The sequence below is a fragment of the Ranitomeya imitator genome, chromosome 3 (genome assembly GCF_032444005.1).
Source record: "Ranitomeya imitator isolate aRanImi1 chromosome 3, aRanImi1.pri, whole genome shotgun sequence".
NCBI classification, from domain to species: domain Eukaryota; kingdom Metazoa; phylum Chordata; class Amphibia; order Anura; family Dendrobatidae; genus Ranitomeya; species Ranitomeya imitator.
Window position 1 is genome coordinate 244988681 of NC_091284.1, and position 26784 is coordinate 245015464.

At 43.3% G+C, this 26784-nt stretch overlaps 1 protein-coding gene across 2 annotated transcripts in view; it reads left to right on the plus strand.

The window, feature by feature from the left end:
• The window catches only part of LOC138669650 (protein phosphatase 1 regulatory subunit 12B-like), a 110160-nt gene extending 98168 nt beyond the window's left edge, over positions 1-11992 (plus strand). For both annotated transcript variants that reach the window (XM_069756308.1, XM_069756309.1), the window contains exons 4-7: positions 80-184; positions 3525-3572; positions 3661-3711; positions 10526-11992. In XM_069756308.1, coding sequence (XP_069612409.1) covers positions 80-184; positions 3525-3572; positions 3661-3711; positions 10526-10612 — 291 coding nt within the window. In that variant the 3' untranslated portion in view covers positions 10613-11992. The remainder of the gene's footprint in view (positions 1-79; positions 185-3524; positions 3573-3660; positions 3712-10525) is intronic.
• Positions 11993-26784: the final 14792 nt, after the last annotated feature.

Here is a 26784-nt window from a genome sequence, read left to right on the forward strand (position 1 = left end):
TGTTGCCTGTTATAATATGCACATTTACAATAGATATTAAAATGTTATATATTTTTTTCTTTCTATTCTTCTCTGCAAGCTGTATGAAAGTGCCTATAATGAAAATGAGAAGCTTAAAAGCAACCTGCGTGAGGCCCAGCTGGAGCTCGCAGATATTAAGGCCAAGCTGGAAAGGGTCGTGAAGGTAACGATATGCAGATGTGAGCTAGTTGGGTCCAGAAATATTTGGACAGTGACCGAATCTTTGTGATTTGGGCTCTGTGTGCCAACATCTTTTATTTAAAATGAAAGAACTGAGACACAATTGAAGAGTAGTCTTTCAGATTTAATTAAAGGGGGTTGAACAAAAACATCCTGTGAAAAGTTTAGGAATTGCAACTATTTTTCCACAAAGCCTCCTCATATCAGGAGCTCAAAAATAATTGGACAATTAACTTTACCTTTAAATAAAATATTAATTTTTAACACTTTGTAGAGAATCATTTGCAGGCAATGACTGCCTGATGTCTGGAAGCCATAGACGTCACCTAACGTTGGTTTCCTCCTTTGATGCTTTGCCAAGTCTTTACGGCAGCTGACTTCAGTTGCTGCTTGTTTGTGGGTTTTTCTGCTTTAAATTTTATCTTAAGCATGTGAAATGCTGCTTGATCGGGTTGAGATCTGGAGATTGACTAGGTCATTACATTCCACTTTTTTACCTTAAGCTCCTGGGTTGCTTTCTCTGTATGTTTTGGGTCAATGTCTATCTGTACTGTGAGCGCTGTCCAATCAACCTTGTTGCATTTGGTTGAATCTGAGCAGAAAGAATAGCCCTGTACACTTCAGGATTCATCCGGCTGCTTCTGTCATCAATAAACACTAGTGACCCAGTGACATTGGAAGCCCATGCCATCACACTGCCTCCACCATGTTTTACAGAGGATGTGGCGTGCTTTGGATCATGGTTTGCACCTTGCGGTGAACCCTCTCTGTTTGCTCTCATCAAGTATTCTCTTTATGTTAGTCTTAGATACTGAAACAACTACATCCTGGAGAGTGCTCTTCACTTGGGTGGATGCTGTGAAGGGGTTTTTCTTCACCATTGGCAGGATTATGTGATCATCCGACCACCACTGTTTACTTGCGTGGATGTCCAGGTGTTTTTGAATTCTAAAGCTCACCAGTGCACCCTTTTTTTTTCTTTTTCTTTTTTTTTCTGCTTTGCAGAATGTCCCAAATTGTTGATTTGACCACTCCTAACATTGCTAATATCTCTCTGATCGATTTATTTTCATCAGCCCAATGATTCTCTGTTTCTCTCCATTGAGAGCTCTTTTCACTGAATGTTGTGGGTTCACATCAACAGCTTGCAAATGCCACATCTGGAATCCACTCCAGACCTTTTACCTGCTTGACTGATTATATATAACAAGGAAATAGCTCATGCAGTCCATTAAAGAGATTTTGAGATAGTTGTCCAATTACTTTTGGTCTTTTGAAAAAGATGCAGCTACATATTAAAGAGCTGCAATTCCTAAACCCTTACTCTAATATGATATGAATACCCTTAAATTACAGTGGAGAGTCTTCACTTTAAGCCCATATTGATTATATAACTGTATATTGAATGTCGATGTCCAAATATTTCTGGACTTAACTGTACCTAAAAATTGCTTGTTGATTTTAATGAAAACATACACGTTTTTCAGTATCATAAATGACAAGGTTCATTTTAAGATCTTGTAAATCTTCAAGTACACGTGTAAAAATTAGTTGCATGTTCTGTAAAGATGTCCTCACTAACTAAAACAGGTCTGCTATAAACTAGATCTGCCATATTCCAAATGTATCACTATTCAACATTTTTGAGATTCCTACTATATTCTACCTTTGTTTTTATTTTCTTTTGGTGTTTTGCCAACATAGAAGAGGATTCTTTACTGTTAGGGCAGTGAGAATCTGGAATTGCTTGCCTGAGGAGGTGGTGATGGTGAACTCTTTCGAGGGGTTCAAGAGAGGCCTGGATGTCTTCCTGGAGCAGAACAATATTGTATCATACAATTATTAGGTTCTGTAGAAGGACGAAGATTTGGGGATTTATTCTGATGGAATATAGGCTGAACTGGATGGACAAATGTCTTTTTCGGCTTTGCTAACTACAGTATGTTACCGAACTGCAGAGAGCAGCCAGCAATGAGTGCAGTCATGTGTGATTGTGGCTGCGGTGTCAGTGCAGAGCTGCTGATTGAGTTCAGGTAGTTCTCGCTTGCGCACAGTTAATCAAGATATGGCAGTACATGCAAATTGAGGGGGCGTAATGGTGCAATGAGGTCTTGGCCACTCCAAGGATGCACCAAACCTCTTATTTGCATATAAAATAAATGTTCTTTTTGCCAACTAAACAAATAAAAGCTATGATCCTATAGAGGCTTAGTCCCTATATACCTGTTTAAGTGGGTTCGCTAGCATTTGGAAGGGGTCAGACTCCCTTTTATACCCTTGTTCAATCTGCTTGTAAAGTATGTTATGTATTTGTTCCAATACAATAATAATAATAAAAAAAATGCTATTTATTTTACATATCACTTTCAACAAGTTATGGACCACAGATCCACTCTAGTTTTTTTTTTTTTTTTTTCTGGCAAATTCTATGTGAATCTCTGGGGGAAAAAAGACACTTGTGTGTAATCAGAGGCACATAACAGTGTGGGCTTGTAGAAGGCAATGAGCGCAGTAGTATGGATCCAGATGACACACAAAACGGTGGGGTGCATGATAGCTAATTCTTCTGTTTCATGGTACTCCAGCTAACACAATAATATGTTTGGGCAATCTTAAAATTTTACATTACAACAATGGCGCATGTGCATCATGACGGCCAACTGGGTGTCTCACCATTGGCGCCCTCAGTCCATTGCCGTATGTACTAGTTATATTCACACTGACAATATTATGGACATATCTTAACCCTAGAATAGTACCAATTTGGATGACTGGCGTAGGGCAGCACGGTGGCGCAGTAGTTAGCACAGCAGCCTTGCAGCGCTGGAGTCCTGGGTTCAAACCCCACCAAGGACAACATCTGCAAGGAGTTTGTATGATCTCTCCGTGTTTGTGTGGGTTTCCTCCGGGCACTCAGGTTTCCTCCCACATTCCAAAGACATACTGATAGGAAATTTAGATTGTGAGCCCCATCGTGGACAGTGATGATAATGTGTGCAAAATGTAAACCGCTGCGGAATATGTTAGCGCTATATAAAAATAAAGATTATTCTTATTTATTATTATAATACCAATGTATAACATAGAAATATGTTATGATCGAATTCTCCAAGTTTAGTATCTTTTTCTGTTAATAAATGAATGGGGCTTGCCACCACCACTTCAAAATGAATCCAGCTTTCAGTATAGAAGTATATATTCTGGAAAACTCAGAACTTTCAATTGGATTAGTGAGCTACCACTAGAACATCTCTCCATATGGAAAAAAGATATAAAGAAATTTGATTTACAAAATAATTTATGCAATGTTACTTTTATCCTAGAAACAGGATCACTCAAGTCAGGTTGGGTTGTTGGAGGCTGAAAAAAGAGTAAGTGCCTATTATTTTTTTTTGGCACACACCAATTATATAGGTTGAATGTAAACCTGTTAACAACTAAAGATATTTCTTCTCGCAGGAAAAGAGAGTTTTGGAGCGTAAGATGTCTGAAATGGAAGATGACCTAAAGGTAAAAACCTGTGTTGTGACATGTACATGATATAATGACAACCAAGGACCGTGTATAGCAGGACGGTGGGCCAGTGATGTGACGGACTATTGGCTTGCTTCCAGTTCTCTTCTAGATTAAAGATGCCTTCAAATGTGATGCTAAAAGTTGACTATGGTAAAAGTTGGCTAAAATAATTAAGGACAAAAAACCCTAGAAAAAAAACCCTTCGAGTTCTTGGTGTTACACACAGCTGAGCTGTTTGAATTGAGTTACTTGTAGTCCTTGCGGGAGTATGCCATTAATGTGTAAGTAACCACTCCGAGTGCCACCATATGGTGCCTTCATGCTGCACTTAATTACAGAGGTATTCTTCTACATCAAAGCCATTGTATATTTATCAAGCTAAATGCCCCGGAATTCTGCCCCAAATCTCTGTCTTTCATGACTTGCGACATACTTTTCATGTGTTTTAGTCACTTTTGACAGGTAGGGGGGTCCTTTTGCACCTCATCTGATAAGGGGGCATAGTCTCTCTGGGAAGAATGTGTAGTCTAATGTGCAAACATCATGGTCCAAAAAACGTGCCAAAATTTTGGTGCAAGTTTCTAAGCCAACTAACAGGTGCTGTAAACTTAGACTAGAAAGGCTTAAAATTAGACAGCTGTATTAGAAAGCATGAACCACTATGACAGATCTGTAGCAATTCAACACAGTCTGGGCTAAGTTTGCACTGTCTAAGAATTGATAAATACAGTGCTCCACACCTCCCTGGAAAAGTAAGATTTTAATCTATATCTCACTGAATATAAGAACAATTTCCAACATTTTGACAAGACTGAGTTTCCTAGAACATTTTTTATCTCCTAACATGAGAGTAAAATTAATGACTCGCTTACACTGCCGTATGAATCGGACGAGTGCAATAAGAGCATATCGCATTGCACTCTGACCAATGTTATTAAAGGCGTCCATGCTCATCTGCGAGTTTTGTCTCTGCTCAGATTGGACTGAGAAAAATATTGCAGCATGTTGCGATTGTCTGCGAGAATCGCAGAGGAAGAAATTACTGCCTTAAAGCGAAAAAGTGGGTATATGTGGAGTACCACTAATATAAATGAAACTATTAAGCAGATAGTGATGATATTAAAAATTAACTTTTAATCTGTACTGCTAAAATCCATAGACACATACACATATAAATTACCCAGGGGCTATTATTGCAAATAGATCAGAAAACTGTACAAATATACTTGAGACAACAAACCATGTATGTACTATGCCCCGTATAGAAACTTGATCCTACTACATCATCAAGTAGTCACGTGAGAATATCTGAATCGGGTCACAAGCAAGCTATCAAAATACTAAGAAATTAGCATGATATATTAAACTAGATTGTGGCCCGATTCTAACGCATCGGGTATTCTAGAATATGCATTTCCCCATAGTGTATGGACAATGATGATTCCAGAATTCGCGGCAGATTGTGCCCATCGCTGATTGGTCGAGGCAACCTTTATGACATCATCGTCGCCATGGCAACCATTATGACATGTACGTCGATACTGTGCCCGTCGCTGAATCAGAAACGTGGGATTTCTACGTCCTTTATGACATCATCGTCGCTGTGCCAGTTGCTGATTGGACGCAGGATTTCTACGTCGATACTGTGCCCGTCGCTGATTGGTTGAGGCCTGGCGGCCTCGACCAATCAGAGACGCGGGATTTCCAGGACAGAAAGACAGACAGACAGACAGACGGAAAAACCCTTAGACAATTATATATATAGATTAGGCAGGAGACAGCAAGTTAATGGGATGTGATAACGTTCACATAGAAGAATGCACGTTTTGGAACAATCTCACTATTTGAAGTCTCAAAAAGAAGTGTCTCCTTGTCTACTGGATACATGTAGAGGTCCCATTAGGCCATCATCATGTCATCCAAAAGTAAATATATTGCTCCCAAGTCCCAATACATTTTCTCTTGTAAGACTTTTCAGGGGAGACTACATGGCTGATGCAGTCTTCATAGCACCATGCCCTATAAGTTATGCCATCGATCATAACACATTACACACTGACACCTCTCCATTACTAACCCCTGAGCTTGATGTCAGCGAACATTACACAGCAGACATCAACCCCAAAACGATTACCCCTATTGTCACTGCACCAGGACAATCTGGAAGAGACCAGGCTAAATGCCAGAATTGTGACATCTAATGAATGCACAATTTCTTGGTGGGTTGAGGGCTGATCTTAATGGTCAATGAAGGGACCAATATCAATGGCCCTTCCCAGCCTATTAATATCAGCCTGCAGCTATTTGTTCTTTGCTGGTTATTAAAAACTAGATTGTGGCCCGATTCTAACGCATCGGGTATTCTAGAATATTCATGTCCCCGTAGTATATGGACAATGATGATTCCAGAATTCGCGGCAGATGGTCGAGGCAACCTTTATGACATCGTCGCCATGGCAACCATTATAACATCTACGTCGATACTGTGCCCGTCGCTGATTGGTCGAGGCCTGGCGGCCTCGACCAATCAGAGACGTGGGATGTCTACGTCCTTTGACATCGTCGCTGTGCCCGTCGCTGATTGGTCGAGGCCTGGTGGCCTCGACCAATCAGAGACGCGGGTTTCTACATCGATGCTGTGCCCGTCGCTGATTGGTCGAGGCCTGGCGGCCTCGACCAATCAGACGCGGGATTTCCAGGACAGACAGACAGAGACAGAAAGACAGACGGAAAAACCCTTAGGCAATTATATATACAGATAGGACCCCTTTCCTTTTTTTTTAGGGTCCCCTTTTTTAATGACCAGAAAAGGCAAAGTAAACAGACGTTAGCTGTTATCAATAGGCTTTGAAGCTCCATTGTCATTGGCCCCTTCCCACCAGACTAGTAGGACCAGCTCACAGCTATCTCCTTTCTCTCAGCTGGTTATTAAAAATAAGGGTGAACTAACATTTTTTAAAAATGTATTTATTAAATACTAGATTATGGCCAGATTCTAACGCATCGGGTATTCTAGAACAGGGGTCCCCAACTCCAGTCCTCAAGGCCCACCAACGGATCATGTTTTCAGGGTTTCCTTTGTATTGCACAGGTGATGCCATTATCACCTGGGCAAGACTGTGCCCGTCGCTGATTGGTCGAGGCAACCTTTATGACATCATCGTCGCCATGGCAACCATTATGACATCTACGTCGATACTGTGCCCGTCGCTGATTCAGACGCGGGATGTCTACGTCCTTTATGACATCATCGTCGCTGTACCCGTCACTGATTGGTCGAGGCCTGGCGGCCTCGACCAATCAGACGCGGGATTTCTACGTCGATACTGTGCCCGTCGCTGATTGGTCGAGGCCTGGTGGCCTCGACCAATCAGAGACGCGGGATTTCCAGGACAGACAGACAGAAAAACCCTTAGACAATTATATATATAGATAGACAAGTAAAAAAAAACTACACATGCAAAGCACTGATTTATCTAGCTCACTGACATATTTCTGTCTATCTATATTTGTATATATACCCTTAATGATGAGGACAATTTTTTTTAAAATCTGACCAGTGTCACTTTGTGTTAATAACTCTGGAATGCTTCAACATATCCCAGTGATTTGTCGTGGCACTTTGTTTTATGATAATGGTAAATTTAGGTCAATATGTTTGTGTTTATATGTTGATTAAAATCTTAATTTTCAATGAGGGTGTACTCATTTATGTTGAGCACTGTATGTCCCATAGTTTGTTGTGATAGAACATAGCATAAGAAAAAATATAATTTATAGCCAAACATTATAGCCACATGAGCCCAAAATTTGGCTTAATTTCTGCCACACAAAACTGTCCTTCATGTCGTCCACCATATTTATTATGTTTTAGACATGTTTTTTGGAAAGTGGGTGTAGAAAGGGCATAGCATAGATCGCGATCCCATGAGTCGAAAATGTGCCATACAGTTGTATGAAAAATGTTTCAGATCACCAAACAAATTTAAATATTAGACAAAGATAACACAAGTAAACACAAAATGGAGTCTTTATCATTAAGGGAAAAATAAATCAAAACCTACTGGGCCCTACGTTAAAAAGTGACTGCCCCTTAAACCTAATAACTGGTTGGGCCACGCTTAGCAACAGCAACTGATATCAAGCATTTGCGATAACTGGTAATGAGTATTTTACAATGCTCTGGAAGAATTTTGGCCCACTCATCTTTGCAGAATTGTTGTAATTCAGCCACATTCAAGGGTTTCCAAGTATCAACTGCCTATTTAACGTAGTTGCACAGCATCTAAGTCGGATTAAGATCAGGACTTTGATTAGGCCACTCCAAAGTTTAAATTTTGTTTTTCTTAAGCCATTCATAGGTGGACTTGCTGGTTTGTTTTGGATTATTGTTCTGGTGCAAAACACAAGGGCACTTCAGATTGGGGTCACAAACAGATGGAAAGACATTCTCTTTCAGGATTTTTTGGTAGACAGCAGAATTCATGGTTCCATTTACCACAGTAAGTCTTTCAGGTCCTGAAACTGCAAAATAGCCCCAGACCATCACACTACCACCATATTTTACTGTTGGTATTATGTTCATTTTCTGAAATGCTGTGTTACTTCCAGGCCAGATGTAATGGAACATACCGTATGCTCCCGACAATAAGATGCACTTCTCCCCCCCCCCCAAAAAAAAGGGGGGGAAATGGGGGGTGCGTCTTATAGTTGGAATACAGGCTTACTGGCAGTGGTGTGGCGGTGGCAGAGGTGCGGCGGCAGAGGTGCGGGGATGAGGAGGCAGTGTGGCGTGAGCGGGGTCCCTTCCACAGGTAAGGTGACAACAGCCCGGTAAGCAGCAGAGCCGGGTGAATAATGGTGTTATCGGTGGTGGCAGCCATCTTCCTGAGGCCGCGCGTGCGCAGATGGAGCGCTCTGCTTCCCGGGGCTTCAGGAAAATGGCCACGGGAGGCCGCGCGTGCGCAGATGGAGATCACAGCAGCCATTTTCCTGAAGCTGAATTCGCAGATTTAGATCTCGGCTTCAGGAAAATGGCCGCCACAATCTCCATCTGCGCACGCAAGCGGCCTCCCGTGGCCATTTTCCTGAAGCCCCGGGAAGCAGAGCGCTCCATCTGTGCATGCGCGGCCTCAGGAAGATGGCCGCCGCCACCGATAAACCGGTAATTAACCAGGCTCTGCTGCTCACATTGGAATGGATACTGGGCCGCTGCGTCACGTCACCTGTGGAAGGGACCCTGCTCACGCCATTCCGCTCATTATCCCCGCACCTCTGCCATCGCCACACCACTGCTGCAACCCCCCCCCCATGGACACCAGGCCGTGGCATCGGCCACCTAAGCAGGAAGGGACCCTGCTCAGGTGCACGCCATACCGCATCACCCCACCTCTGCCGACACCATGCCTCCTGTGACCCTGCTCTGCCACCGCCAGCCTTCAGGTAAGATACTGTAAATTTGGACAATAAGACGGACCCCCATCTTATAAAAAATCTTTTTTTCTGCAATTTTCACCCCAAATTTGGGGTGCGTTTTATGGTCCTGTGCGTCCTATAGTCCGAAAAATACGGTATAAAGAATTCCGGCACTCATGTATTGAGTAGTTGCTGTTTTATTGCAACCACGCAAATCCTTAGACGAGTCAGCCCAACCCGGGCTTTTATTAATAATCATTATCATTATAGATAATTGGGATGAACTGAAACGTCCATGGATTTGCTTTGATTGCAATAAAATAGCTACTACACTCAGTACATGAGTGCAGGGATTCTTTGCCTTTCCATTTATACTTCCTCCATGAGCACCACACTGGAACACGGAGTGCCGATCACTTCTTGCTTTTTCACTTGTGGTAGGACATACACCTTCCAAAAAGTTCAACTTTGGTCTTGTCAGTTCAGAGTTTTCTCCCAAAAGTCTTTGTGATCATCAAGATGTTGTTTGACAAAACTGAGACGAGCGATTGTGTTCTTATTGTTCAGCAGTGGTTTTCGTCTTGGAACTCTGCCATGCAGGCCATTTTTGTCCAGTCTTTCTTGTGGTGGAGTCATGAACACTGACCTTAACTGAGGCAAGTGAGGTCTGCAGTTCTTTGGCTGCTCTTGTGGGGTCTTTACTGACCTCTCGGATGAGTCGTTGCTGTGCTCTTGGGTTAATTTTGGTCAGCTGGCCACTCCTGGGAAGGTTCACCACTGTTCCATGTTTTCGGCATTTGTGGATAATGTCTCTCACTATTGTTCGCTGGAGTCCCAAAGCTTTAGAAATGGCTTTATAACCTTTTCCAGACTGATAGATCTCAATGACTTCTTCTCACCTGTTCCAGAATTTCTTTGGATCATGGTATAATGTGTAGCTTTTCAGGATCTTTTGGTCTACTTAACTTTGTCAGGCAGGTCCTATTTAAGTGATTTTTTTGATTGAGAACAATTGTAGCAGTAATCTAGCCTAGTTATGGCTAGTGGATTTGAACTCTGCTTCCCAAAGATGTGATAAACCACAGTTAATTTATGTTTTGGGGGGGAATAACTTTTTCACACATGGCTCTGTCTGTTTAGATTTCTTTTCCCCTTAATAATAAAGACATTCATATAAAAACTCTGTTCACTTATGTTATCTTTGTTTAATTTGTTTAATATTTAAATTTGTTTGGAGATCTTAAAAATTTAAGAGTCTAAAAGTTAAGACAGCATTCGTAAATCAGCCCCATTGTGTTTTTCCACTATTGGTTTTTGCCAAGGAAACTAGTCTGCTTTCTTTTATTTTCCAACTACAAAAATATAATTTTGGAATCTCGCACGTCTCTTACAGGCACTGACCGACCTTAAATTTGACAACCAGCGCCTGAAGGATGAAAATGGAGCTTTAATCAGAGTAATAAGCAAACTTTCCAAGTAACACTATGCACTGGCGTGATGGAGTTGTAACCATTCCTTAAGACTTTTGCACAGCTTTAAACACGTCAATGACCAAGATGCCAGTCCACAAATAACACAAGATGTTTTTATGCCTATGTTTCTGTGTATATTTTGAAAAAAAAAATTAATTTTGTTGTCTGCAGGTAAATAGTGTTAAAATCATGTTTAATTGGCTTAACGGAAGCGTGGCTACGTTAAGTTATGTTCTCTTGTCCAGTCAAAGGGGTGGTGCAGGGAGCAGTAGAAGACTGTCAAAGTTGCAAGAAGTGATTTCAGAGCACTCACGTAATAGTGTGGGAACTGTAATAGCTCCCTGCACCATCCCGATTACTTGAAGGAAGTGGCTGCAGGAAGAATATAATTTAATTTTCTCCCTGTGGCCAGCTAAACATGATATAAACGCTATTTACCTGCAGATTATCTCCAGATAAATAGTGTTCTGGATATTTTAGGTTCCCTTTATATATTGAGGCTTCTTTTAGGCTAGGTGCACATAGTTATCTGCTACTGTCTGGCAACTACGCTCATGAGGTATACTCCCTAACAGTGGCGACAGTCTGTGCCATCCTCTGTCCACCATAGGGCACTATTGTAAATATACATATATTGTCTGGGTTACCGTTTTGTTGTATCTACCCATAAAGGAAAGTGCCTTTCTATACAGGAAAATAACTGTATAACGGTATGCCTATCCATAGTAGCCATAAGGATACAAAAATGACAATCTTTCTGGCATCCAGGTGGTGAATGGGGACCTATAGATCACACTAGGAGCCTTTTCCTTTTTGCAAAGTCTAAGGCTATGTGCACACATTCAGGATTTCTCGCAGAAAATTCCTGAGAAAAAACGGACATTTTCTGCAAGAAATCCGCAAGAAATCTGCATGCGGTTTTGCCGCGTTTTTGCCGCGTTTTTTTCCAGACACTTCCCAATGCATTTTGTAGTGGGAAATCCGCAAAAAAAAGCAAAATTAATGAACATGCTGCGGTTTTTACAGCGATGCGTTTTTTTCGCGGAAAAAACTGCATCATGTGCACAAAACATGCGGAATTCATTCTAAATGATGGGATGCTTATGGTATGCGTTTTTTTTGCGGTTTTATAGCGTGTGCACACAGCCTTAAGACTAAACACATTTTACAGTTGGAACTAGAGAGTCACGATTGAATTTCCTGTTATTTATCACTGCGTTGTTTTCTATGCACGGACAGATTTAGTGGTTACAAAGTTACCTAACGTTTTATGAAGACTATCTAGAAATGTAAACTGCAAAACTGTATATAAAGGTAGACATTGTTTTTAAACTGTTTTATTTAAGTTTTCATTCCTATATTCCTCTTAAATACCGTTAATTAATCTGCTTTTTGAAATCTTTAATTGTCACAACACACCTGGTATAACCTCAAATGTCTTGTCTGTGTCTCCTTTTTTTTTTTTAAAGAAGAATTGCAGACTATTAAACTTCAATATCAAGATACAAAAAAGTCAATAAATTGCAATATCAAAATACTGAAGACAGTCAGGAGTGAACACACTGCCACACATTTAAAACTGTTGGGTTTTATTTATGCTAGTAGAAGTAGAGAAGTAATTTATACTAAAATTATTACTAAGATTGGCCTGTTCGGACTTGTCAAAAAATCCAATTTCCACTAGACCAGGCCTAGTTTTTATTACTTAAAGGGAATCTGGCAACAGGATTTGACACCCCAACGTATTTATATGCACATGTAGTTCTTTCAAAGACAAGTCCACATGAACAGTATGTTCCTCTGTTACTGAGAAATCAGCATTTGAAATGATATGCAAGTGAGGCTGAAGAACTACTTGTAGATCTGAAGAAGCATCTGTCACTACAGCTCTATTCCCCGCCCATCGCCACCTGCTCTATGCTTTGTGACTTCAGGCATAGGAGCCTTCAGTCAAGCAACATGTGATCATGCCTTATGTATACAATACATTATGGTATGTGCATACGTTGAATATTTGCAGCAGATTTTTTTGCACCCAAGCCTACAGTGTTGGCCGAAAACCTTTGTGCAAAATACATGCATTTGTGATGCATTTTTTATGTATTTTACTTTTTTCACATTTATTTGAATAGGAGAACAACTGCAAAGAATATTGATTTGCTGCAGATTTGGAAAAAAAAGCTATGATGATCTAATCCGCAAAGATAAAATTAGCGGTACATGCATGAGATTTCAGGAAAAAAAATGCTGCAAACACTCAGCATGTGAACAAGTTTTACATTTTATGTATTGCACCTGCAAAATAAAAAAAAATGTTTTGAAGATTAAAAAAATGGTCAAAAAACATAATTTTCTCCCTGTTGTCTTTTATTAGTGAAAAAAAAAGCCTATACATATTCGCTATCATTTTATCTGTAATGACCTGAACTATAAAACTAACTTGTCATTTAATCATCCTGGTGAACACTGTAAGAAAAGAATTTGCTATTTTTTGTTACTTTTTTGCTCACTTTATTAGCAAAAAAATTTAATAAAAAGCAATCAAAAGGTCAGAGCCCAAAATTTATACCAAGGAACACTGCATCTTGTACTGCAGAAAACAACAAACACTACAACAAACCCGCAAACTTCCCACTGTGGTGAAAACGATTAACAATCTAAAAAAAATAAATAAATAAGTAAACTATTTGTATGTTGTTCCCCATAAAGACCCCAGCTATAAAATGAGTGGGCTATTAGCCCTACCAAGTAATCGCCATAAAAAAAGAAAATACTTAAAAATTAAAAAGTTACATGCGGAGAGAATCAGGCTGTGGAGATGCCGGACAATGTCCGGTCTTTCCCTGCAGTCCCCTGTGTCAATGAGACACTGATTTATGTTGCCTCATATTCCGGCAGCAGTATGTTGCCCTTAAACCAGATAGTTATACTATTATTATTATTATTATTTATTTATATAGCACCATTGATTCCATGGTGCTGTACATGAGAAGGGGTTACATACAAGTTACAAATATCACATACAGTAAACAAACTAACAATGACGGACTGATACAGAGGGGCGAGGACCCTGCCCTTGCGGGCTTACATTCTACAGGATTATGGGGAAGGAGACAGTAGGTTGAGGGTTGCAGGAGCTCCGGTGTTGGTGAGGCGGTAGCTCCGGTGTTGGTTAGGCGGTAGCTTCGTTGGTGATGAGGCAGCAGCGGTGTCAGTGCAGGCTGTAGGCTTTCCTGAAGAGATGAGTTTTCAGGTTCCGTCTGAAGGATCCGACTGTGGTTGATAGTCGGACGTGTTGGGGCAGAGAGTTCCAGAGGATGGGGGATATTCGGGAGAAGTCTTGGAGGCGATTGGATGAGGAGCGAATAAGTGTGGAGGAGAGAAGGAGGTCTTGGGAGGACCGGAGGTCACGTGAGGGAAGATATCGAGAGATTAGTTCAGAGATATATGGAGGAGACAGGTTGTGGATGGCTTTGTAGGTCAGTATTAGCAATTTGAACTGGATACGCTGAGGGAATGGGAGCCAGTGAAGAGATTTGCAGAGGGGGGAAGCGGAGGAGTAGCGAGGAGAGAGATGGATTAGTCGGGCAGCAGAGTTAAGGATGGACTGGAGAGGTGCAAGGGTGTTAGCAGGGAGGCCACAGAAAAGGATGTTGCAGTAGTCAAGGCGGGAAATGATGAGGGCGTGCACAAGCATTTTAGTAGATTGGGGGTTGAGTTAAGGACGGATCCTGGAGATATTTTTGAGCTGGAGGCGACAGGAGGTGGAAAGAGCTTGGATGTGTGGTTTGAAGGACAGGGCAGAGTCGAAGGTTACTCCGAGGCAGCGGACTTCGGGTACAGGGGAAAGCATGATGTCATTGACTGCGATAGATAGGTCAAGTAAGGACGATTTGTGGGATGGAGGAAAGATGATGAGTTCAGATTTGTCCACATTGAGTTTGAGGAAGCGAGAGGAGAAGGAGGATATGGCTGATAGGCACTCTGGGATTCTGGACAGCAGAGCGGTGACGTCTGGGCCAGAGAGATAAATCTGAGTGTCGTCAGCATAGAGGTGGTACTGGAATCCATGGGACTTTGAGTTGTCCCAAGCCAAGTGTATAGATTGAGAAGAGTAGGGGTCCTAGAACAGAGCCTTGGGGGACTCCAACAGAGAGAGGGTGGGATGAGGAGGTAGTATGGGAGTGGGAGACGCTGAATGTGCGGTTGGAAAGGTACGAGGCGATCCAGGATAGGGCGAGGTCTTTGATGCCAAAGGAGGAGAGGATCTGTAGTAGGAGGCAGTGGTCAACTGTGTCGAAAGCAGAGGACAGGTCTAGAAGGAGGAGTACAGAGTATTGTCCAGTAGCTTTGGCGGTAAGTAGGTCGTTAGTGATTTTGGTCAGGGCAGTCTCAGTTGAGTGATGGGGGCGGAAACCAGATTGTAGATTGTCGTACAACAAGTTAGATGAGAGGTGGGAGGAGAGTTCAGCATGGACGTGCTGCTCCAGGAGTTTGGAAGCAAATGGGAGCAGCGATATTGGGCGATAGCTGGACATAGCAGTTGGATCGAGGGTTGGCTTTTTAAGGATAGGCGTGATTGTGGCATGTTTGAACGCAGAGGGGAAGGTGCCAGAAGTTAGTGATAGGTTGAAGAGGTGGGTTAGGGATGGGATAAGTGTGGTGGTGAGGTTGGGGAGGAGGTGGGATGGGATGGGGTCGAGCGCACAGGTGGTGAGGTGGGATTTGGAGAGGAGACAATTAAGTCCCCCTTCAGTGATGTTGGATAGGGAGGTTATGGGGTTTGGGCATTGGTCTGGTATACAAAGGGGTTGTGGTGGTTGAACAATAAAGTCTTGCCTTGTCTGGTCGATCTTATTTTTAAAGTGTGTGGCAAAGTCCTCAGCAGAGATGAGGGAGGTTGGAGGGGGCAGTGGGGGGCGGAGGAGGGAGTTAAATGTTTTGAATAACTGTTTGGGGTTGTGGGATAGGGAAGATACGAGGGTTGTGAAGTAGGCCTGTTTAGTAGAGGTGAGTGCAGATTTAAAAGCGAGTGTTGCTTGTTTGAATACAGTGAAGTCGTCTTGCGAGTGTGTTCTCTTCCAACGCCGCTCCGCAACCCTGGACACTTGCCTTAGCTTTTTGGTGGTGTTATTATGCCAAGGTTGTCTATTGATACGTCGCGCTCTGCCATGGACGAGAGGGGCAACCGTGTCAATAGCTGATGCGAGAGTGGCATTGTAGAAAGCAGCAGCACTGTCTGTCGTGGAGTGAGGATATGGATGCCAGTGGTAGGATGGAGTCAGAGAGTGTGTGGGTGTCTAGGTGTGCAAGGTTTCTGCGTGGGTGCGCATGTTGCTGGATATGGATGATTGGTGAGGAGGACAGGGATAAGAAGGTGAGCAGATGGTGGTCGGATAGAGGGAGAGGGGAGGTGGTGAAGTTAGATAGAGAGCAGAGACGGGTGAATACCAGGTCTAGTGTATGCCCATCCGTGTGGGTGGCTGCGGAGGACCACTGAGTAAGTCCAAAGGATGAGGTAAGGGACAGAAGTTTGGAGGCTGTTGACTGAAGGGTATCAATGGGGATGTTGAAGTCACCCATGATGATGGTGGGAGTGTCAGCAGAGAGAAAGTGAAGAAGCCAGGTGGAGAATTGGTCAATAAAGGCAGTGGCCGGGCCCGGAGGTCGGTATATGACGGCCACTTGGAGGTTGGAGGGAGAGTAGATGCGGACAGAATGGACTTCAAAAGAGGGGAGGATAAGGGAGGGAAGAGGTGGGATTTGGTTATACCACATAGTATAGTTCATAAGTAACATTTCCCACATGTCATCTTTACATCTGCCTCATTTTTGAATCATTTATTTGTGTTAGGAAGTTTAAAGGTTTAAATGTTGACCAGCGATTTCTAATTTTTCCAACAATTTACAAAAACAATTTTTTTAGGGACCACCTCACATTTGAAGTGACTTTGAAGGGTCTATATGACAGAAAATACCCAAAAGTGGCACCATTCTAAAAATTGTACCCATCAAGGTGCGTAAAACCACATTCAAGAAGTTTATTAATGTCTAGTGGCTCCATCAGAATTAAAGCAATGTGTAAGGAAAAAATGAAAATGTTACTTTTTCCCATCAAAATATTGATTTAGCCCGAAATGTTACATTTTCTCCATAGTAACAGGAGAAAATGGACCATACAATTTGTTGTGCAATTTCTCCTGAGTACGTCAATACCCCATATGTGGCAGAAAACTACTGTTTGGGCGCACGGCAGGCCACGGAAGGGAAGGAGCACCCTTCAGCTTTTGGAGCACAAAATTGACTGCAATAGATAGATGCCATTTCACGTTTGCAGAACCTCTGATGTGCCTAAATAAAAACCTCTAACAAGTGACCCGATTTTGGAAATTACACCCCTAACAAAACTTATCTAAGTGTTGCTTTAGCCCCAAATTATTAATTTTCACAAGGGTAAAGGAGAAAATGCACCCCAAAATATGTTGTGCGATTTCTCCTGAGTCTACCGATATCCTAAATGTGGTGGAAAAGTACTATTTTGGCGCACGGCAGGGTTTGGAAGGGAAGGAGAGCCAATTAAATTCTAGAGCGCAGTTTTGGTTGGACTAGAATGCAGATGCCATGTCACATTTGAAAAACCCCTAACATGCCACATTTTGGAAACTACAACTCTTGAGGAGTTCATCTAGGGGTGAAGTGAGCAATTTAATCCTTCAGGCGATTCCCAGAATTGTATAACATTGGGCTGAGTCAATGGGAAATTACCATTTTTTTTTCCACTAAAATTTTCTTTTGACCTCAAGTTTTTAATTTTCAAATTGATAAAAGGAGAAAAAGCACCATACAATTTGTTTAAAAATTTCTCCTGAGTACGCCAATTATGTGATTGAAAACTACTTTTGAGGCACAGTGGAAAGCTCAGAAGAGGAGCGCCATATTGGAGGTCAGATTTTGCAGGAATGGTTTGAGTGTGTCATGTCACATTGGCAGAGCCCCTGAGGTGCCAGAACAGCAGAAACCCCCAATAAGTTTTGTAATTTTACAAACTAAACTCCCCAATGAATTCATCTAGGGGAGCAGTGAGCATGTTGACACCACATGAGCCTCACAGAATTTTGTACCATTGCGTGGTGAAGAAAGAATAATTATATTTTTATAAAAAAAATGTTTTAACTCCAAGTTTTTAATTTGTCTAAAGGCTAATAAAAAAAAACGGACCTCAGTTTGTTGTGCAATTTGTTCTGAGTGCGCCAATACCCTACATGTAATCAAGAGCTACTTTTCAGGCACAGTGAAAAGCTCAGAAGGGAAAAGAGCGCCATTTTGTGCACAGATTTGGCTGTTATGGTTTGCTGGTGCCATGACCTACTGGGAGAGCCCCTGAGGTAGCAGAACCCCACATAAGCGACCCCATTTAACAAACTACACCTTTCAATTAATTCATCTAAGGGTGCAGTGATCATATTGACACCACGGGTGCGTCACAAAGTGTTATACCATTATTATTTATTATAATAGCGCCATTTATTCCATGGTGCTTTACATGTGAGGAGGGGTATACATAATAAAAAATAAGTACAATAATCTTAAACAATACAAGTCACAACTGGTACAGGAGGAGAGAGGACTCTGCCCGCAAGGGCTCACAATCTACAAGGGATGGGTGAAGATACAGTAGGTGATGAAGAAAAAATAATTACATTTTTACCACAAGAATGTTGTTTTAGCCCCAGATTCAAAATGTGTCCCACAATTTCTACTGAACGTGGCAGTACCCTATATGTGGCAGTACAGTACTGCTTAGCCATATGGAGAGACTCCGGATGGATGAAGCGCTATTTGCCTCACGGAGAAGAAATCATAGAACAGTTTGCAAACTCCATATATAGAGCCCTTAGGCTATGTGCACATGTTCAGGTTTTTTTCAATTTTTTTCTTGGTAAAAACGCTATAAAAACTCATTTAAAACGCATACATTATGCATCCTATCATTTAGAATGCATTCTGCATGTTTTGTACACATGATGTATTTTTTTCCCGCGAAAAAAACGCTTCACAGTAAAAAAAAAAAGCATGTTCATTAATTTTGCGGATTTTCTGCGTTTTTCCCGCTATTCTATGCATTTGGGAAAAAACGCATTAAAAACACACCAAAAACGCGTGAAAAAACGCTGTAAAATCGCGGTAAAAACGCATGCGGATTTCTGGCAAAAATGTCCGGTTTTTGTCAGGAAAATTTCTGCAAGAAATCCTTACGTGTGCACATACCCTTAAGTGCCAGAAGAGCAGAATCCCCCCTCAATGACCCCTTTTTGGAAAATACATTCCTCTGGAAATTAATCTTCAGGTGTAGTGACGATTTTGACTCCGCGTGTGCTTTCCAGAAACAATCAGCAGTGGGTTTTGCTGAGTCAAAATTGCAAATCTACTATTGTAGTGCCCGTACTTTGTAGTACCCAGCTCATGCTTATGGAGACATGGACCCCGTAAATTATGCGGGCTGTCATCACTAAAGAAATGCTAAACCTGAGCGTTAAATGTGGTTTAGGCACACTGGGGCTCAGAAGGGAGGGGACCTTAGGATTTGGGAGCGCAGAATTTGCTGGATTACTTTTGGCGAAGCCCCCTATATTTCTGTTAACAGATGACGGACCTGAGTGGGGACTTGCTTTTTTTTGTGGAATGAGTTGAAGCTTTTATTGGGAACATTTCATGTAACGTTTTGGATCACATGTATCCGGCGCTCTATGCTGACCACTTACTTTGGGGTTTCCATCTAAAACTCCGAATAACGTGATTCAGATGAAACCCCCGAGGGATCCATTCACTATAATGAGGCAGCAGAGTTACTCTGGACTCCATTCACTGTATAGCAAAAAATAAAAACTTTTATAGAAAAATATATTTTTGCACAGCTTTATTCTGAAAGCTATAACTTTATTTCTCAGCAGACGTAGCTGTATGGCAGCTTGTTTTTTTCTGAGAGATGACGTTTTCAGCAGCACCATGTTTATTTCCATTTGACTTTTTATCGCTTTTTATTCCACTTTTTACTCTTCGCCACGATAGCACCCCACTGGAGAGAGGGATCCGTCCCACAGGAACAGGAAACCTACAGAAAACAAAAGGGGGTGGTCCGCCTCTCCTCCTCCTCAGTTTAGGTTTCCTGTTCCTGCGGGAACTACAGGATTTCTACCTGGGCATGCACGCTGCCTGTACAGTATCTCTGGGAACGGCAGGGGCTGCAGTCCACTCGGGGGAGTTCCATTTGACAGCTACCCCCTCGTCTGATGGAAGCCTGGATGATGGCCGGGTCTGGGAAAAGGCCGGTCGGCATCACTCCGGAACATGTGGCGGAAGCAAGCGCTGGAGCAAGCCCTTGCTGATCGGGTGAGGTGAGGGTAGCGTTCCAGAATGCGGTCCGGTGCAAAATCTCAGACCGCGCATGCGCCGACCGCCACCAATGCTTTTACCCCGGAAGTATACGCTGAACTTCCGGGGCATCCAGGCCGAGGTCAGCGGTGGGGGAAACGCGGTTTTGCGCATGCGCAGTGCCGCGGACATTTAAAAAAAAAATAAAAAATCTGGAAAACACCCTATATAAATCAAGTAGGCACCATTATTTGGCGATGCAAGATGTCATCCCTAGGTGCCATGGACCCTACAACAGGAGACCAAGTACCCCCCCGCCAAGGATCGCACCAGCAGAGGATCTTCAGATACCGGTCGTAAAAGCGACATGGTGGACAGATCCAGGACAGGACCTCGGCCTCCTGATCCGGTACTGATAGCTTCACTGGGTGAGTTTTTAACTCTGCCTATTAAGTTGACGCCGTCTCCCTTTTCTCTCCTTCTCGTTATGTCTTATTCTGGTCAGACTAAAAAATGACAAAAAACTAAACATAAAGAATGCACCTTATGTAGCCAGCCCCTGCCAGACTCATACCCTGAAAAAAACTTTGCAAGGACTGTGGGATGGAAACCACACAGGTAGCGGCAGTATCTATAGCGGACTTACGCGCCATAATTAGAGAAGAGTTAAAAGCTATGTCCTACGATAAGCCACAAAACTAAGCCTAAAAAACTAACATCTTCATCAGATTCTGACAGTGGCCAAGCAGTACTCTCAGAAGCCTCCCTATCATCATCGTCATCATCAGAAATTGAGGGACGTTCATGTTTTCCCTTAGTGTGGACAATTTAGTGAAATCAATAAGAGACACTATGGCAGGGGTGGGCAATTAATTTTGCCATGGGGCCGCATGAGAAATTTGGATGGTTTTAGAGGGCCGGACTAATATAATTAACTAATTTTTACCCAATACTGTAGTATACATATGCTATATTTTCATGAACAAACAGTATGTTAAACAATGCAGAGATTATCCAGGCCCCATAATGTCCAGATTTCATTAGTGCCCCCATAATGTCCAGATTTCATTCATTAGTGCCCCCATAATGTCCAGATTTCATTAGTGCAGATAATAACCCAGTGCACAAGTATAGAGGAGCAGATAACCCAGAGCACAAGTACAGAGGAGCAGATAACCCAGAGCACAAGTACAGAGGAGCAGATAACTCAGAGCACAAGTACAGAGGAGCAGATAACCCAGAGCACAAGTACAGAGGAGCAGATAACCCAGAGCACAAGTACAGAGGAGCAGATAACTCAGAGCACAAGTACAGAGGAGCAGATAACCCAGAGCACAAGTACAGAGGAGCAGATAACCCAGAGCACAAGTACTGAGGAGCAGATAACCCAGAGCCCAAGTACAGCGGAGCAGATGACCCAGTGCGCAAGTACTGAGGAGCAGATAACCCAGAGCCCTTACCACCGACCACCGGCACCGTCCGACTCCACAAGTGACCTCAGTACAGCGCTGCAGTGCCACACAACACCGGCGCAACGGAGCAGAGCAGCAGCATGTGTCACGCTGAGGGACGTCACCTGCTGCTGGCGCTTCCCTGATGCGTAAGTGCCAGCGGCGGTCAGCGCCTCTCAGCGGACAGGAGTTTGAATGCAGGGCGCACAGGCGCAGGCGTGGCTGAAGGGAAGGGGAGCCGAGCGGTGCCTCGGGCGGCAAGGGAAGGGGAGCCGAGCGGTGCCTGGGGGGGCGGGCGGCAAGGGAAGGGGAGCCGAGCGGTGCCTGGGGCGGCGGGCGGCAAGGGAAGGGGAGCCGAGCGGTGCCTGGGGCGGCGGGCCGTTTACAACCGTCAGGCGGGCCGGATGCGGCCCGCGGGCCGCATCTTGCCCAGGTCTGCACTATGGGGTGTGAGGAGGCAAAAAATGCTCAAACCACGCAGGACATAATGTTTGCGGGTTTAGCACAGTAAAAAAGGAGATTTTTTCCAGTCATTCCGGCAGTGAAAGCATTAATAAAAAGAGTGGGAGAAGCAGGATCAGAGAAGCTTTCTACCCTCTGCGTCAAAACGAAAGTACCCGTTTAGTGATGATGAGATGCTTACATGGACCAAAATCCCTAAGGTTGACACCGCTGTGGCCTCCACCTCTAGACTGTCCACATTACCGTAGAAGATGCTGGACTGCTATCTGACCCTCTGGATCGCAAAGCGGAGTCATCCCTTAAAGGGAAGGTACCGCGTTTGTAGGTCATAAATAAATCACTGTAATGTAGCATAACATGCTGCTATAAGCAAGCAAAATGGTTCTGAATTAAAATGTTTGCAAAAAAAAGTTAAATGTTCATTTTTTCCTTCCACATTGTTTCAGTTCCTGTGAAGCACGTAAAGGGTTAATAAACTTCTTGAATGTGGTTTTGAGAACCTTGTGGGGTGTACTTTTTAGAATGGTGTCACACTTCGTTATTTTCTATCATATAGACCCCTCAAAGTGACTTCAAATGTGATGTGGTCCCTAAAAAAAAAAAAGGTGTTGTAAAAATGAGAAATTGCTGGTCAACTTTTAACCCTTATAACTCCCTAACAAAAAAAATGTTGTTTCCAAAATTGTGCTGATGTAAAGTAGACATGTGGGAAATGTTATTTATTAACTATTTTTTGTGACATATCTCTCTGATTTAAAGGCATAAAAATACAAAGTTTGAAAATTGCAAAATTTTAAAAATTTTTGCCATATTTTCGTGTTTTTCATAAATAATCGCAAGTAATATCGAAGAAATGTTACCACTAACATGAAGTACAATATGTCACGAAAAAACAATCTCAGAATCAGCGGGATCCGTTGAAGCGTTCCAGAGTTATAACCTCATAAAGTGACAGTGGTCAGAATTGCAAAAATTGGCTCGGTCATTAAGTACCAAATTGGCTCTGTCACTAAGGGGTTAAAAGATCTTGGGAGGCAACTACAGGCATATTCAAACCAGCAGTTGCTAGTACTTGCACCGCTAATCTCAAGGGAAAAATTACGGGCTACTATCCCCTTAATACGAGGCGCAGCAGCCTTTATGGCGGACGCATCCGCAGATGCTCTCCACTTGGCAGCAAGATCTGCAGGTCTCGTAAATAACGCCAGATGGGCATTATGGATGAAAAGTTGGAAAGGGGACGCGCAATCAAAATCTAAAATATGTGCAATCCCATGTGAGGGTGAGTTCCTCTTTGGTAAAAACTTAGATGAAATCCTCAAAAAGGCAAATGACAGGAAAAAAGCTTTTCCTGATTCCTCTATTCCTTTTTTATAGGAGAGCCTTTAAGAGAAGGCCGTTCGGCAAAAGAAGGCAAACAAAGAGGCCGACAACATGGGCTACTAAAGAAGACAAACAGAGAGGTACCATGTTAGAAGAAACAACCCCCCAAAAGAAAACAAATACTAATTATTATTATTATTTATTATTATAGCGCCATTTATTCCATCCATGGCGCTTTACATGTGAGGAGGGGTATACATAATAAAACAAGTACAATAATCTTGAACAATACAAGTCACAACTGGTACAGGAGGAGAGAGGACCCTGCCCGCGAGGGCTCACAATCTACAAGGGATGGGTGAGGATACAGTAGGTAGGGTAGAGCTGGCCGTGCAGCGGTTTGGTCGATCGGTGGTTACTGCAGGTTGTAGGCTTGTCGGAAGAGGTGGGTCTTCAGGTTCTTTTTGAAGGTTTCGATGGTAGGCGAGAGTCTGATATGTTGTGGTAGAGAATTCCAGAGTAGGGGGGATGCACGAGAGAAATCTTGTATGCGATTGTGGGAAGAGGAGATAATAGGGGAGTAGAGAAGGAGATCTTGTGAGGATCGGAGGTTGCGTGCAGGAGAGTACCGGGGGACGAGGTCGCAGATGTATGGAGGAGACAGGTTGTGGATGGCTTTGTATGTCATGGTTAGGCTTTTGTACTGGAGTCTCTGGTTGATGGGGAGCCAGTGCAGGGATTGACAGAGGGGAGAGGCTGGGGAATAGCGGGGGGACAGGTGGATTAGTCGGGCAGCAGAGTTTAGAATAGATTGGAGGGGTGCAAGAGTGTTAGAGGGGAGGCCACAGAGCAGGAGGTTGCAGTAGTCAAGGCGGGAGATGATGAGGGCATGGACTAGGGTCTTTGCGGATTCTTGGTTTAGGAATGTGCGGATCCGTGAAATATTTTTGAGTTGGAGGCGGCAGGAAGTGGAAAGGGCTTGGATATGTGGTTTAAAAGAGATCAGTGTCAAGGATTACCCCAAGACAGCGGGCTTGTGGGACTGGGGAGAGTGGGCAGCCGTTTACTGTAATGGATAGGTTCGTTGGGGAGGTCGTGTGAGGTGGGGGAAAGATGATGAATGATCTAACCACTAATGATATAACCACTCCAGTAGAGGGGCAGACTAAAAATTTTTTGCCCCTCAGTGGGAAAAAATAACAACTAGTTCGTGGATTTTAAATATAATTCGAGTTGGAATAAAATTACAATTCTCTTGCTTTCCCCACGAATCATATATTATAACATCCCTCAGCTCGCCTATACAACAACAGGCCCTTGAGATTGAAATTCAAACCCTATTATCAAAACGGGTTTTAGTCCGGGTTCCTGAGGGACAGGAAGGTAGGGGATTCTATTCTCCCTTATTCCTGATTTCCAAACCCGATGGTTCATTCAGGACAATCATAAACCTTAAAAAACTCAATTCATTTATTGAAAACCATAAGTTTAAAATGGAATCTATTAGATCCACCATGAAGTTCCTTTTTCCAAACTGTATGATGGGGGGCATTGATCTAAAAGATGCTTATTACAATCTTCCTATCCATAACAGATACCAGAAATTCTTCAGCATAGCGGTGACAATCGACGGCAAGATTAGTCATTTCCAGTATGCAGCTATGCCCTTCGGCCTCTTTACAGCGCCAAGGATCTTCACCAAAGTAATGCTAGAGGTGATGGCTTATCTTCGCCAAAAAGAGACATTAATTGTGCCCTACCTGGATGACATTTTGGTCATTGAAAATTCAGTTACTCAATGTGCTGACCGCTTAGCTCATGCAATTTCATCTCTACAGGATCTAGGTTGGATCATCAATATCAGCAAATCCAGACTTACTTCACTGTCACTCCAAGCGTTTCTGGGGTTCCATCTAGACTCTATAACCCAAAAATGTCTTCTCCCTCAGGTAAAAATCTCACTCATCAGACATAAAGTCACAACTGCGATGGATAACCCCCACATGTCTCTAAGGAGAGCTATGTCGTTACTGAGATCTCTTATCTCATGTACCCCTGCAGTCCAGTGGGCACAATACCATACCCGAACACTGCAACACCAAATCCTCCAAGAGGAAAGACGACTACTTGGTCACCTAAATGCAAAAATAACTTTGTTCCAGGAAGTTTTGACTTCCTTAACGTGGTTGCTAGATTCTGACCATTTAATGAATGGTGTTCCATGGGTAATAACACCATCTCACATTATAACCACTGATGCCAGTCCTCACGGATGGGGCGCCCATATGGGAAGTATATTTTGCCAAGGGTTATAGGACACGGAAGAATGCCACAACTCATCTAACCTTAAAGAATTAAATGCAGTAAAATACGCCTTATATCATTTTCTCCCACAGCTTCGGGAAAAAGACGTCAGAATCCTTTCCGACAACACCACCACAGTGGCATATCTAAACCGACAAGGAGGTACTCGATCAGAGACTCTGATGTCTTCAGCTGGGAAAATCTTGGATCTAACAGAAAAACATCTATTATCCTTTACTGCGCTTCACATAAGGGGGGAAAACAACCAGCAGGCAGACTTCTTAAAGGGAACCTGTCACCCCGAAAATCGCGGGTGAGGTAATCCCACCGGCATCAGGGGCTTATCTGCAGCATTCTGTAATGCTGTAGATAAGCCCCCGATGTTACCTGAAAAAGGAGAAAAAGACGTTAGATTATACTCACCCAGGGGCGGTCCCACTGCTGGTCAGGTCGGATGGGCGTCTCAGGTCCGCTCCGGCGCCTCCTATCTTCTTTCCATGACGTCCTCTTCTGATCTTCAGCCACGGCTCCGGCGCAGGCGTACTTTGCTCTGCCCTCTTGAGGGCAGAGGATAGTACTGCAGTGCGCAGGCGCCGGAAAGGTCAGAGGCCCGTCGCCTGCGCACTGCAGTACTTTGTCTGCCCTCAAGGGGGCAGAGCAAAGTACGCCTGTGCCGGAGCCGTGGCTGAAGATCAGAATAGGACGTCATGGAAAGAAGATGGGAGGCACCGCAGCGGACCGGAGACGCCCATCCGACCTGACCAGCAGCGGGACCGCCCCTGGGTGAGTATAATCTAACGTCTTTTTCTCCTTTTTCAGGTAACATCGGGGGCTTATCTACAGCATTACAGAATGCTGCAGATAAGCCCCTGATGCCGGTGGGATTACCTCACCCGCGATTTTCGGGGTGACAGGTTCCCTTTAAGTCGACACACCTTGAGGCAGTGAGAATGGTGCCTAAACCATCATGTCTTCCAAGAGATAGTATCCCTATGGGGTTGTCCTCAAATAGATCTCTTTGCCACAAAAACAAACAGACAAGTCCGTAAATTTGCCTCCCTATCTTCAGTGGATCACCCAGACATTCTAGACGCTCTCCAAGCCCCTTGGCAATTCAGTCTGGCATACGCCTTTCCTCCGATTAATATTATTGCCACAGGTCATACAGTGAAAATCAGAGAAGGAGCGAGAATTATACTGATCGCTCCATTCTGGCCCAAGAGGCCATGGTTCTCGTGGCTGCAAACCATGTATGTCTCAGATCCTTG